General features: G+C 44.5%; 1 protein-coding gene across 1 annotated transcript in view; it reads left to right on the top strand.

The window, feature by feature from the left end:
* Positions 1 to 15580, top strand: part of LOC139219753 (glutamate receptor ionotropic, delta-1-like) — a 454804-nt gene that overhangs the window by 382975 nt on the left and 56249 nt on the right. The window contains exons 7-8 of the mRNA XM_070851702.1: positions 4882 to 5043; positions 9523 to 9642. Of these exons, the coding sequence (XP_070707803.1) occupies positions 4882 to 5043; positions 9523 to 9642 (282 nt within the window). The remainder of the gene's footprint in view (positions 1 to 4881; positions 5044 to 9522; positions 9643 to 15580) is intronic.

The raw sequence follows: 15580 nt of genomic DNA, 5'->3' as shown, positions 1-15580 counted from the left end.
AAAGGGGCCCTAATGAGCGCTGAGAGCAGGAACGCTGCAGGGAGCGAATGAAGCAGTTTGAGGGTCATTCAGAGGCTCAAAATATTAATTTGTAGGGACAAAAGGAAGTCATTATGCTACACCTTATTAAATTAAAGGGGGGGAAGCTAATTAGAGGCCAAATTAGTCATTCAAGGGCAGTGATTACTGATTTAAGGGCAACATTTCTCCAAACTTTTTAACTTTAATATGAAAAAATGAATGTCTGTATTGTCATTGCAACAAGCACAACGAAACTGAAAGGTGTGACCTGCTTTAGGTGCCATATAAAGGTGTAAGAGAAGAACACGATGAATAGAATAAAAGGTGTAAAGTACACTAAAGAGCAAAATATAAATAAAATGAATATCATCCACGCCTGAACAGCACATCACTTCAGTCAGTGTCCTGAAAGGTCTGCCAGAAGGTAACAGTGTCCAGGACGGTATGAAATAAAGAGACACTCTTCAGCAGGTGGAAACTCTTTCATAGAACAAGACACTTACAACAGACTTAGCAGTGAAAACTAGGGCTTGGTAACAAAAAGGGACCTTGACGTTCGAACATGACAAGACAACCTGACACAAGACAAGGTGACGGGGGACAGGTGGGAACAGTCAGGGCGGGGGGGAGACCATCACAAAGACGGGAAACACACGAGGGCAGGAAGTCGACGGCCTGGAACGAGAGGAGAGTTCTGAGGACGAGACATGACACCGGGCTGGATCCCTGAGGATGTGCTGTGCCCTCCTGAGGCTGCAGAGCTCCTCCAGAGAGGGACGGGGGGCAGCCGGTGATCCTCTGGGCCGTGGTGACCACCCTTTGGAGAGCTTTTCTGTCTGCAGCTGGAAAACCACACGCAGATGCAGCCTGTGAGGAAGTATCCTCCTTTTTGATGCTGGCTCTGGTGTTTCCAGGTCAGGTCGTCCTCGATGTGCACGCCCAAGAACCAGAAGCTGGAGACCCTCTCCACACAGTCTTCTTCCTCCTGAAGTCTATGACGGTCTCCTTCGTCTTACTGGTGTTTAGGATCAGGTTATTCTCACATATCTCACCCAATGGCAGGAATATCCCCGACAGCCTTTCCCTCCTCGTTTCACACCTGCCGACACACAACACACCTGTAATCTGTGAACAGCTGTGGAGTCGACGTGGTTCTGACATTTAAAGGCAGCAAACAGAACTGTTACTGTTACTCTCATCGACAAACACTGCGTCGTGTTCTGACATTTGTGGAGACGAGTCTGACATCACAGCGGAGAGGAAACACACACACACACACACACACACACATATCCTCGTATTTCTATACTTGTGGGGACCCCTCATTAACATCATGTGTCCCCCGGCATGTCAAAGTGTCCGAACTTGTGTGAAAGAATGAGTGAATGAGGACTGAGGAGTGGTCGAAATGACAAGAGAGGCACTTTATAAATACGGAGCATTTAGCAGAACTAAACAGAACCCTTAACTTCACCTGACCTGCACCTTTAAAGCCTGCTCTAAACCCACAGGTGTCACACACCTTTAGCATATTCTGGAAATGTCCCTTTACAGCTTCATCCTTGAATTTAACTCCCTCAGTGACGGCTACTGAACTTCCTGGTGCAGTCATGTGACCCAGTGACCTTTTCCAAAATGGCGGTCTACCTGATTAACACCTGTTTTAGTTATTAAAAGGTGAGTTTCAGACAGTTTAACAGCTCTAATCCTGTCCTGGATTAGATGAACCTGAATATAATTATGAAACAGCTTCTAAAAATAAAGCTGTGACATATTTAACACTTCAGATCTTCAGTGTTTTCTATCCCCAGTGATTTTAAGAAAGGAGAAAAGGGTTCTTAAGGGTTAACTTAACCCTTAAACCAAGTCTTCGCCCTAAAATTCACTGATTTGGACTCACATTTTGTCCCCAAAAAGGAGGTCAGGTCCTGTAACCTGAGTGTGAAGCAGAATAACATCAGGCTTCACACACACATGCTCACATCCATGTTTTAATCTTCTTCCTCCTCTTGTTCTTTCACCTTATTTCCTTCCTTTTCGTGTTCTTTGGCTCTTTTCATCTTATCCTCACTTTAACCCTCTGTGCCTCTTTTAATTTCCTCTTTCTTTCTCTCCTCCTCCTGTATTTCCTGTCCTCATCTGGTTTTCTTGTCTTTCCTCTGTGATAAATTAATTTCCTCCTTCTTACTCTGTTTGTGTGTTTTAAACATTTTACTATACCCTTTTCTTATTTCCAGTGTCCTCCTCCTCCTCCTCCTCCTCTCTTTCTCTCTTTCCTCTTCCACCCCTCAACATCTCTCATCACCTCTCATCCTTTCACCTTTTCGTCTCGGTCGCCTTCACCTCCCCTGAACCTCTCCGTCCCTCCTGTCCTCGCCTGTAACCTTCAGGGACGCCGGTAAAAGAGGACGTTTGACTCAATAATTCATGCAAAAAGGGGGGGTTTAGAGTTCCTTCGACGTCATTCGTCCCCCGGCTCCCTCCCTGATGGAGGAGAGAGAGCGTCCAGCCGTCAGACTCCGGACGGACGGAGTCACTCTGCATCAGCTGTTAACAAAGAGGACGCTGCTGCTGCAGAAAGAGAAAACTTGTCTTTCTAGTGGGAAGTTTTCCAGGAAGCTGAAACAGAGAGACACAATTTTATTAGAGCACCAAAACTATGAGGTTGGTTTTAGGAAAAGATGATTCTGTTAGTTACAGAAGTAAAGTTAGACTAGTTAGATAAGTTAAAATGACCCTCATGACTGAAGTCACTGGTTTGTTATTCACACAAGCTCCTGTTTTAACAGCTGTGATCAAAAGCAGCATCAGGTACCGTGTGGTTGAAGCTAAGCTAAACATGGGGCTTAGCTGCAGGTGTGTGACGTGTGATTTGACCTCCACACCTTCACGTCCCACCCTGCTGCATTAAAGAATAATTATATATAAATGGAGGAGGGGGCTCTTAGGGATACTGGTGCTATGCTAAGCAAACAATCCTCCACCACTGACCCATAATTTCACTCAAACACCAGCCATAGAATTTATTAATTAACAGTTTAAAGACAAATACACTTTGGCAGCAGGCACCACACACACACACACACACACACACACACACACACACACCGCTGCTTAGGTGCTGCAGGTGAATCTGTTTTCTACTGCAGGAGAAGAAGAAGAAGCAGGTGTGACCAGAGTTTCCACCTTTCACTACATCTGGAGGAATAAAAAGTTGTAATGTTAAAACCTGAGACTGAACTGTTCCCATCAACATCTCGATAATCTAACAGATTCCAGGCCTAATCTGTGATTTAGTAGTGTGTGTGTGTGTGTGTGTGTGTGTGTGTGTGTGCAGACAGCAGTGTGTGTGTGTGTGTGTGTGTGTGTGCTTGTGGTGGAGCTGCTGCTTTATTCTACCTTTGGATCAGCGGTTGTATCCTCTCCTCCCCTATCCATGAATTTGATCTCTTCAGATTTAGTCTTTCAAGACAGAAGAGGATGAGAGGAAATGCATAAATACTGTGTGTGTGTGTGTGTGTGTGTGTGTGTGTGTGTGTGTGTGTGTGTGTGTGTGTGTGTGTGTGTGTGTGTGTGTGTGTGTGTGTGTGTGTGTGTGTGTGTGTGTCATGGCTCCAGGCAGCGTGCTATGGACTTCATGCCAGTCAGCTGTACTCATCTGGACGGGTTGATGCTCATTTGTCACCCTGCATTTGGTCTTTGCTTCCTGCTGTGTGTGTGTGTGTGTGTGTGTCACAGTGTGTGTCACAGTGTGTTGAGGGTGACAGACGACATGATCACATGTGGACAGACTCACTGTCGACTCAACACCATCCTCTGTGTGTGTGTGTGTGTGTGTGTGTCACAGTGTGTGTGTGTGTGTGTGTGTGTGTGTGTGTGTGTGTTTACCTTGAATTTGCAGTTCTATAATAATACATGTTCTAAATATGATATTTTCATGTCTGGCCGTGTTTCTGTGCAAAGACAACATGGCGGCACAAAAACACTTTATATTCAAGCGTGCTGCTCGTCCTCGATGCTGTCCCATGATGCATTGCACAGCGGAACATTTTCAGGTGAATGGAGGTTATGTGAGGAGAGACTTTACTCTCTCTTCTGATTCTCTCATTTCCTGTGAGCACAAAAGGCTTTTGTGATGTGATGTGAAGATTTAAAGCTGCTTTAAACACAGAGTGCTGTAAGAGGAACACGTAAACACATCCTCCTCCTCCTCCTAGTCCTCCTCCTCCTCCTCCTCCTCCTCCTCCTCCTCCTCCCTGTAGCTGTCACAGTGGACAGGATGAGTTAGACATCAGAGTCCTGACTTTATAAAGATGATATATAATATTAACACAACCATAGGCCGCCATGTTGAAGCCTCAAGTTTGGCATTTTGGCTGCCACCATCTTTTTTTAAATCCAGAAGTGATGGTTTTTTTTCCCCATGAAGGCTCCTCACGTGTGATTGGTTAGGTTTAGTCATGACCCTCCTCTGATTGGTCAGTGAGAAGATAGTCCCTCCCTCTAAATGGACCATCACTGACTACATGAACGTCCTGCTGTGCTGAAGAAGACAGTAAACTAGAGACTGAGAGCTGATAAATCATTTCCTCATTGACTTCCATCCAATCAGACTCCTGTTTGGAGCCGGTGGAGTCGCCCCCTGCTGGACACTAGAGAGGATGCAGCTTTAATTATGCTCTTCTTCTTCTTCTATATTTAGTATGTTCTGTCTAATGTTGCTGCAAACTACTGTTCAGATCTTTGGTGTCTTTTCTTGTTGTTTCAGCCCAATAAACTCTCCTCTCCTCTCCTCTCCTCTCCTCTCCTCTCCTCTCCTCTCCTCTCCTCTCCTCCTCCTCCTCCTCCTCCTCTCTCCAGGTGTCCAACCTCTACCTGTACGACAGCGTGCTGATGCTGGCCAACGCCTTCTACAGGAAGCTGGAGGACAGGAAGTGGCACAGCATGGCCAGCCTCAACTGCATCAGGAAGTCCACCAAGCCGTGGAACGGAGGCTGGTCCATGCTGGAGACCATCCAGAAGGTACTGAGGCCTTCTGTCAACTAACTAATGAGAACATTTTCACATCTTTAATCTGATCAACAGCTGATTGCTTGTTAGCTAATTGCCTCGATCCTTCCTGTAGCATTCAAACAAAGGAGAGAAACACTGCATGTGTCGGATTCAGTGCAGCTCAAGATGGCGGAGTACGTCTTGTCTCCTATGAAACATTGAGTTGAAAAATGTGGAGGGGAACATTAAAGCACAATCAGATTCATGGCATCGTTAAATAAAAGAATAAACAAGTTCTTTGTTAGCAGGAGATGAATGAAACATGAAACGCTGCTGGGGAAACATGAAACACATTCAGCCTAAAACCTGATGTGCATCCAACAACCTGTAGCCTGGTTCTCTGCATCTAATTGGTGGAAGATGCTTTTCTGATGAGCTCCTCGGAGCATGAATAGCTGTGTTTTGTTAATAAAATATCAGTTTGTTTCTTTGACATCTCTCATGGTAACAACCGCTGATCTCATTAGTGATCCCTCTGTCTTCCTCCTGTTTGATAAACTCCTATGGAAGCAGAAGGAGAAGGTTTCAGACGCTGCTGTTGTTTTGCATCAGCTGCAGACAAACCAGGACCTTTGACACGGCTGCATGTTCGTCACTGGCATCCACAGAATTACCCAGAATCCCAAATAATCACGTCTACGGCACTTTGTACCAGTGCGTCAGACTGCAAATATAAACTATCTCAGCCTGCAGGTTTGTCAAACACTGATGCCCCTGACCGTCTGACGGTGCCAGACCTTCAACTTGAAGTGTCACAGTTTGGTTAGGTTTAGGCAGAACAGATGATGGTTTGGGTCAAAACAAGAACTTTAGTGGTGTAACGTAGCTCAAGTCACAAACCCTGATGATCTGGATCTCCAGGACCTCCACCTCTATATGCAGACTTTTATGGCCCTTTAGCGTCTCATACTGACGTAGAAAGTGAGTCTCGTGCTGCTGCTAGAAGACGAAGTGACGATATTTGACCCTCTGGGACTGAGAACATGCTGCAAATTCATGAAATAACCACGACCCCCTGACGCCAAATGACTTTTATCATTAAAATTATTTGCCGCCACCATAAAAGTTGAGAGTTTATGTGAGTTTAACGCAACGTGTTCTTACTCTGAATCCAGAATAAAATGACTTCAGCTTGATAACCCGACAGATGTGGGGCGTCAAGAACAGAAATGAGCTCAGACTTCGGTGTCACGGTGGAAGGTAACAGATGCGGCACGCAGCAATGTTTTATTTAACATGAGTGAAGCTGCAGCCACATACACGTGTGTGTCCAAGCATATAGCCAAACATTTGACAGTTCAATTAGAGTATTAATGAACATTTGGGATATTTTAGTCTCTCTTCACCTCCTGATCATTGATTCAGGATCACAACCAACAGGCCAAAACCTCAACGTTAAAACTTGCGTTCAGAAAAAGTCATTTTCCTTTTAACGTTTAGCCATCATGCCTTTTCTGAAATGCACCTTCGCAAACCATAAAACGTTCCTGTTTAACTTTGAAAACCTTTGAGTTTCATCGCCGTGTCAGAAAGTCATTCACACAGGCGGCCTCAGACTTCTCTAAAGGCTGTTTTGCTGCAGTCGGGGCACAACAGTACATCACCGCAGCTCGCATATAGACAGCAAAACGCCCTGTTGAACAGCATTTCGACCAGCCGGCGTCTCTCTGACTGCTTTGCTGATGAGATGGAAAATGACTTTGAGAGGACGGCAAACACAGAGTGAAAAATGGGCCGAGCAGAGCACTTTCACTCTGCACTGTTTTCCAGTTCATCATAAGATGTAACCTCCCTCCCTGAGTGTGTGTGTGTGTGTGTGTGTGTGTGTGTGTGTGTGTGTGTGTGTGTGTGTGCAGCCTAGATGAAACTACCTGAGACAGCCCATCACATCCAAACTGCTGCTTCTCCCGAGTCACAATGCAAAGCACCATTTTTTTACCCACCTGTGTGGTTCTGCCTGCTTGTGTCCACCTACTAATGGATGCTAGTGAACATGTTGTAGTTATTTATCGGGATCGTTTCGTCCTTTCGCTTCACAAACAAGCCCTTAAAGGAGGTGCAGCTATGATCTCCTACTGTCCGAGGTGCAACACACGGCTCAATTAAACCACACGGCTGCTGGACCGCTCAGGTTTTTACCTCCGCAGTGTCTCTGGGAGGTAAATAGTCTGATGAGGAGGCAGCAGAAGCTTCCAAAAGTTAAACTACGATAAAAAAAACTTTAGGTCGTTTGTCACTTTGATATCTACTAGTGCAGTTTGTCAAGAGAACAACATCAAATGATATAAATATATAGAAAACTGTATGTAGCACAGAAATAGATTCATGAATACCTCCGTTAAGACAATAATACTAATAATAATACTACTAATAATAATACTACTACTAATAATAATAGTAATAATGGTAATTTAGTTGTTGAACACTGTAAGATATGAACATAAAAGGGCAGAAGTGGACGACATTCCTTCGTTCATACAAACGATACAAACATGTAGATAAAGTTTGAAGCACATAACCAAACTAAAAAAGACAAACGATGATGGAGGGACTTCTATAAAAAGGCTGATCTATTGAAACAAGCTTTCAGCAGCTGCTTAACACAAACAGATTCATCAGATCTGGTGGGAAAGAGAAGGCTGCTGAACCTCAAAAGCTTTCTGGTAAACGGTTGAAAGATTAAAATCTCTTGCATGTTATTTGTATGTTAGACTTTAGGTGTCGAACAGTGGTGCTACAGTGCAGGTGGATGATACAGTGACAGGTTTTGGTTTTGTTTCCGCTGTCGTGTCCATGACTTCATGACATATTGCAGCTCTCGTGGCGTCGTCTCCCACCAGACACACAGTCGGAGGGTGAAACAGTTCACTTGTGTGTCTGTGCTGCACAAAGACAGATGGACGACTGGAAGCATCGCTGACTCTGTAGCAAGCCGCTCGCAAACCACAGCAAACATTATCAAACATTGTTTTCCTGCGGGCGACGACGGCTGCGACCTTTGCAGCCGACGCTCGAACATTTAGCCGCTCGGTCGGCGCTGACGGGAGTCTTCAGTCTTGCTTTGCTTCCTGCGTGAACTGATGGAAGTCCTGAGATGGCATTTCATCCACGGCCTTTCAGTGGAGCTCTAATCATGCTTTATGTGACGTGTCACGCGTTTGTGATGAAACCTTCGTCATGCTCGCTCGCACGCTTTGTTCTTCGTGTTTAGGACTTCTGCAATGTAGATGAAGAAGTAAGAAGCTGAAGTTTGGCTAGAAACAAACTGAAATACTGTAAACCTACAAGTTTGAGTGAGAATACTTTGAGTCTAAACACAGCAGCAGCTGTGAAGGCGGACGAGTGAGTGGACGAGTTTTCCTGTTTGATTTAAAATGTCCACCAGCCTTTAGTGTCTTTTAGCTACTTGTTAGCAGTTAGTATTGTGCAAAATGCCATTTTTACCATCACTCCCACATAAGAAAACACCTTCCTCCTCCTCCTCCTCCTCCTTCTTCTTCTCCTGCTCCATCTTTCAGTAAATGTGTGTGTGAGCACGCCGTTTACATTCGGTCGATCACCTGACCTCCACCAGCCCTTCAGGAAGGCCGACCGTTGTTCTTTCCTCCCTAAGTCCAGCTCCTGTAACACAAAACATCAGCAGATTGTTTCTGTTCGTCTAAAGCGGAGCGCTCAGAAAGAAATCAGCCACTTTTTTGAACATCAAACCATAAAGCTGTTCTATCAGGACCTCCCAATATCAGCACACACACAATTAATACAATACGGGACGTTTAAGACACTTAAAAGCTTCAAAATTCATAAATGGGGCGTTTACTGACATGATTTATGTCCGTAAACCAAACCATGGAGGGCTTCTGTCATCCAGAGGTCAGATCCCATGTGTGAAAAACCCATTGCACAGCTTTAGCTCCCAATGCATGATGGGACGCGGCCTGATATTAAAGGGGGAGGGCGGCGGCAGCTTCAAAGGTCACCCCCCTCCACCACCACGAGTCCTCGTCTTGTCTTGTGTCTTTATCTCCCTCCTCCTCCCTCCTTTCTCTTTACACTATTTTCCTCCCTGTTACTGTTTTCGACCCCCTTTAATATCCTGTTAACGCCTCCCTCCCTCCCTCCCTCCCTCCCTCCCTCCCTCCTCTCTCTCACTTCATTATATTTTATCTGCACGGACATTAAAGTTAACAATATTGGCAAGGCCTCTTTTATAATGGGTACATAATAAAACAGGCTTTAATAACGCCGCCCCTCTGCTCCCCCCTTTGTGCCGCGCGCCCAAACAAGTGAACGAGTCAAATACAAGTCGGAGGTCAAGATAAAGGAGACGCTGGTGTTTATTAACGTCATAACAGAAGTAACAAAAAGTTTACAGTGTCACAGCAGCTGCAGATGATGCCTTCACCCCCTCCTCACCCCTCCTCACCCCTCGCTCTCTCTCTCTCTCCTCAGGGCAACATCACAGGTCTGACCGGCACGATGGATTTTAAGGACAGCGGCTCCAACTCTCACGTCCAGTTCGAGATCCTCGGCTCCAGCTTCAGCGAGACCTTCGGCAAGGACATCAAGAGGGTGAGTTCACACCGTTCGGCTTTATCGGATGAGCCGCGTGGAAACGGTGGCGAGGCGACGTCGGCCACGCGTGTCGGGCCTTAACGCCTGATATCTGGGCTGAGCAGACGTGTTGCTGCCGCTCCATCACGCTGCCCTTTCCACAGTCTTCTTCTGCAGGACGAGGATTTGGTTCTGCCAGCGACACACTTAGCATAACTCAAGCATCTTTAAAGAGAATGAGCGCCGAGCTGGTCATGAGAAGACAATGTTCTGGTAAATAATGTATGATGTGGTGTTTCAGTGGGATAGTTTGCAGGGCGATGTTTCCATTATTAGTCTGATTTGAAGTTGAACAACGTGTTTCTGGTTTTTCCAACAACAAAACAAGCATTTTACTAAATATTGGTCGTGATAATAGTCTGTATAAAGAAGTGGACGTAGTTTCTGGGTCTTAAAAATGGCTCCAAACAGAAGTCTGATTGGATGGAAGTCAATGAGGAAATGAGGCGACTTCTCTCCTGATTTATCAGCTCAGTGAACAGTTTCTGGTCTCAGTCTCTAGTTTACAGTCTTTGTTGTGACTCCTCAGGTGCCGATGATCAAAGGAAACCACTTGTTGCATCAAAATAGGTTTATTAGAAGAAGATCAGTTGTCTAACAGGCGCTGTGGCTGCCTGGGAAGACGTCTCGTACAGACAGAGTAACTACAGCTGTTCTTCTCACCACCTTTTGATACCTTAAAGAAAGCTTATCTCACCCTACGGTTTCCATCACTACCAAGACCCCCCTTTGTCCAAATACAGACAAATACATATGTAATGTCTCTCTAGGGAGCTCATCCTAAAACTCCATGTCCTTATATGTTAACACACACCTCCTATCTGTTACATAAACATCACACACATCAACCATATCAGATACACATAACAGATCAGATACAGCATCTTCTTCAGCACAGCAGGATGTCCATTTAGTCAATTATGGTCCATTTAGAGGAAGATACACCAGGAAGAGGGGGCGTGGCTTTAGGGCGGGGCTACCTGCTGATTGATAAGTACCTAAACCCAACCAATCAGAGGCGACCAATGTGTCGCTTCTGGCTCTGAAATCAAGATGGTCGACAGAAGGAGGGTCCACTTCTTCTGTACGGTCTGTGTTCTTTTTATTTAGCTTCTATTTTCATGAAATATTTGCTCTTTGACAGCAGGCTGATGAATCAGTTAAGAGGAGCAGACATGAACAGAACAACAGGCTGTGAGGCACAGACTCAGTGAAGGATGTTACCGTAATTAAGCCGTGTGCATATTTAATGAAAACATTACGTTTCGTGTTGTTTCATGAAACACAAGCAGGGATTTAACGGCGTGATTAAACCGTCACACGTGTCGTTTTCCTCTCATGAGAGCAACACCTGACGTGTGTTGGTGCCTCCGAGCGTCCAGGACCACGACACATCTTTTAGCTTTTTATGAAACGTTTATTCCTGAAGTGAGAGCACACACACACACACACACACACACACACACACACACACACACACACACACACACACACACACACACACACACACACACACACACACACACACACACACACACACTTAGTCTCTCACTAACACACAGATTTGCATTTGCACCTTCTCAGACATGAAAACACGCTCACACTTATTCGGACATTAACACACACAGGAAATAGTGTGCACACGGTCATAAACAACTAATGCGCACACACACACACACACCACACACACACCACACACACACACACTCTCACATCCAGATTTATTCCAAACATACAATAAAAACACTTGCTGGGTGTCACATTTGCACATAAGCGTCTCACAGTTGAAAAGCTTTTGCTTTGTGTTCGTTTGAACTTTTCTTTTGAACCTGTGTTTGACACACACACACACACACACACACACACACACACACACACACACACACCCTCCTGTGTGTTTGTTCAGGGCCGTGTTAGCCCGACAGCGCTGCCTTGTGCTGTGCAGACGAGCGCTGCAGGCTGTTATTGTTGTCGTCGCTGTAGTTGAATGTCATCAGCCGTCACGTCGGCCATATTGAGTCCCGTCGGTGAAGTGCAGCGGTGGAACTGTACTTTTCAGTGAATGAGTTTCTATTGCTCTGTTTCTACTTTATATTCTGCACTCGCGCTCGATTGCAGATTCACATTCAGGTTATTAATACAAAATATAATCAACAAATAACTTATGATGTATGATTATTACAGATGAAGCTGTCCAGCAGTCTGTGGGGGACTTTGAATTATTAAGCTGCAACAGTAAAGTAACGTACAGATGAATGCATCAATGATTCAACCACCCATCCATTACTCACACATCCTGTTCCCTTAGAGAGCAGCCGCAGGCTGCAGCCAATCACAGGGCAGGTCGCCTGTCAATCACTGGGCAGGTCGCCTGTCAATCAGCTGTCAATCACAGGGCAGTTAGTCTGTCAATCACCTGTCAATCACAGGGCAGTTAGTCTGTCAATCACCTGTCAATCATAGTGCAGGTCGCCTGTCAATCACCTGTCAATCACAGGACAGGTCGCCTGTCAATCACCTGTCAATCACAGGGCAGGTCATCATTACTGTCAATCACAGTAAGGATTATAATCCAGTCATATAATCTTATTCATTATTATTATGGTTTTTCATAGTGAAAACTTTTACTTTTGGTACTTTCTGGTGTATTTTTGATGGTTTGGACTTTAAATGAAAACAGTATTTCTGCACTGTGCTAATTCTACTGTTATTTCAGTGCCTAAACATCATTCACAGCAGTGCAGACCCCCCCCCCCCCACAGGGTTTCTAAAATCCCGCTCTGGCTCCTTTATTGAACTTGCAGCATTAAGTGAGCCGACGTCTGGACGTGTACCGACGACAAAAGATTTGGCGCAAAACAAAATTGAGCCTTATCAAGTTTCTGCGCGACCACCAAGGCCTCATGGGAGCTGGAGCCGTTGAACAGGCAGGTTTACAGTTCTGAGTCTCCCTTTGTGAACGAACACAGTCATCATTTATGCAACAACGAGCTCGAACAGTTCATTAATTCCTCCAATTATTGAAAAAGTTGTTAAACTATGTCACGTTAACCCTGATTAACAGCACCCCTGTTCAGGACTGCGAACGCTCGTCCGCTGCCATTAAGCCAATCAATACTTAACAGGATGAATGAGGCTTTAATTAACTCTCACAAGAGTTTTGTCGTCTTCCTGTAAATACACGTATGTGCCGTCTTACAGTCGGTTTATCAATACAGCGGAGCAGCAATGTGATTAGACGATCCTGCTGTCACTGCCTGTCTCAGCGGTGTGTCATTATTACTGTGCAGCTACATGTGCTGTGTGACAATCATCTGTACAGTTAATAAGGGTTTATATTAAAAGAAAATATGTTTTAACGTCAGTGTCAGATAATACCTGTTCCTTTGATTTCACAGTCTCGACAATGAAGTCTTACCTGAAACGTATAAGGAAGTAAAAGGAAAGGAGAGGAGATGATGTCGGGGTAAAGGAGCAGGGAAGGGAAGGAAGTAAAAAGAGGGTTATGGTCACCTGGAAAACTCAAATTTAGAGAGAAGTGAAGGACAGAAAAGTAGGAGTGGTAGTGAGGATGAAGAGAGGTGGAAACAAGGAAAGGAGAGGAGGAGGTAAGTCAGAGAGAGAGAAGACAGCAGAGGAAGAAATTAGAGACAAATGAAGGAAGAAGAAGACATGAGGACAGTTTGAAGGATGAAGTATTGGTGTTATTATCAGATAATCCTTTATTAGTCCCACGATGGAGAAATCTACTATATAATGTAGGTTTTATTAGATTGTATCCTCCAACAGTAAGATTTACATGCAATAAAATGACTTTACAGGTGGATGCAGGTGATTTCTCTTCTTGTTTTCTCTGCTCTGAACCCAGCGACCCTTTCATGCTTCACCCTTTTACCTGCAGCAGAGTATTACTCACTGTGTTTGGCTACGTAAAGCATCCATACAGCACGTGGATTATTTGATCCATTTTACAAGCATGCATAACAATTTAGATGATTTAGCATCTTGCAGGAACACACACACACACACACACACACACACACACACACACACACACACACACACACACACACACACACACACACACAGAGCAGTTGCTGCAGTAATGAAGATTTAATCACCTGGCTTCTCATTCTGAGTTATGAGTCCCCTGTTACATTATGGCCACAGCACACACACACACACACACACAGCAATACATATCAATATCCTATTGAGACGGATATCTGCAATATAAACACTCACATACATAATGAAGACCCCCCCCAGTTATTTGCCCTCTCACATGCACACAAATTGGCGTAAAGACGTATTTTTATTAATATGTTGGTGCCTCAGATAGACACAGCACACATTCATCAATATATGCTGCATCCTAATGTGGATCTATTTCTACATGTTTGTGATTAAAGATTAATGCATGCAAGCGTCGTTTCACAGCCATCTTCAGGGTGGGAGGGGGGGGGGGGCGAATAAGTGATGAGATTAGCCAGGAAGAAACACGGGTCGATCATTTTCTCAGTAAGGTTAAAAGACTTTTATTAAAGAGACTTTTTTCACAGATGCTAAGAAATGTGCCCTTTTGGGCGGCGGCAGCAGAAAATGGACTTGTAGCCTCCTAAAGGAAGGCCATTTGTGATATTTTTATTGCTCTATCTAGCCGGCAGACAGCCCCTTCCAGCAGGATACTTAAGATGAATCTGTGCTCTCTTCAAAGCCACCAGACTCCATTGAAAAAAACGGTAATTTTACCTTGCAGCACACAGTAGTTGCTGGTCTACTCCTGCCTTGATTGATGCGTAACATGATCGTTTAAATCCAGCAAAAGTGTTTAAAACACACACAAAAAAACACACAATAATGCAAATAAACTGATCAAGGCAGCGGTAGACCAGAAACTGCTGAGTCCTGCAGGGGTAAAATTACTGTTTTTGTCAATGGAGTCTGGCAAAGTGATGAAAATATTGTAAATATAACATGCACTTAATCTGGTGGTTTTTATTTCAGGTGGGCCTTTTTTTAGGAGGCTAAAATCTGTTTTCCACCTAAATACAACATTTCCCTTGTGAGACACAGTGTCGACATCATATTCTGAATATAATCAAAAGTGGGACAAGACTCAGAACCGAGATATGTGCTAGTTAATCACTCAGACAAAAGATATGATGATTAAAGCCCCAGATCGCTCTCTGTGGTTAGGCTGCTTATCGGTGTGAACGGGTGGTGAATGAGATAAAAGTGCTCTTTAAAAAAATGAAGTTGTGCAAAGTTCATTTTACTAAATCAGAGGAAAGCACCAGTTACACGAGCTGGAAATCTCAGTCGGACGATGAGCTGAACTCAAACATCACAAAAGGTCCAGAGGTCAAATTTAAGATCACATGAGATGAAAATACACATTTGCTGCCTGTGTGAACTCGTCAGTGATCCCTGAAATAGTCAATAAAGTATTAAATAAAGTGCAGCCGGTGGTTTCAATAAAGATTTGACGGCAAGCTTTGGTGAGTGACACCAGCAGAGGGTAATGAATCAGTAATGATCAACAGGTTTGATCAGTTTTATGTGTTTAATTTCACAGATTTAATTGTTTCAGATTGTGATCTTCCTCTACTCTAAACCAAAGTGGACGCCGGCTCATTAATGTGGTGTTTCCTTCACTCGGAGAAGCATCTGTGAACATAATCCAGGCAGCGGAAAACATAATTTAATCTCACACAAAGGTCATTTCCAGGAGGAGGGTTGCCTGGATTGTGTTGTGTGTCGACGGAGGATGTGAAGCAGCAGGCTTATGATTCTACCCACTCACATAAGACACGTAACGTATGTGAGCGTGCTCGGTGTCAGGCGAGGAAACTTGTTAGTGAAGTTGAATAAAGCTGCAGGAAGCTAAAATATC

This window comes from Pempheris klunzingeri, chromosome 20 (genome assembly GCF_042242105.1).
Source record: "Pempheris klunzingeri isolate RE-2024b chromosome 20, fPemKlu1.hap1, whole genome shotgun sequence".
NCBI lineage: Eukaryota > Metazoa > Chordata > Actinopteri > Acropomatiformes > Pempheridae > Pempheris > Pempheris klunzingeri.
This window is presented reverse-complemented; position numbering and strand designations above follow the sequence as displayed.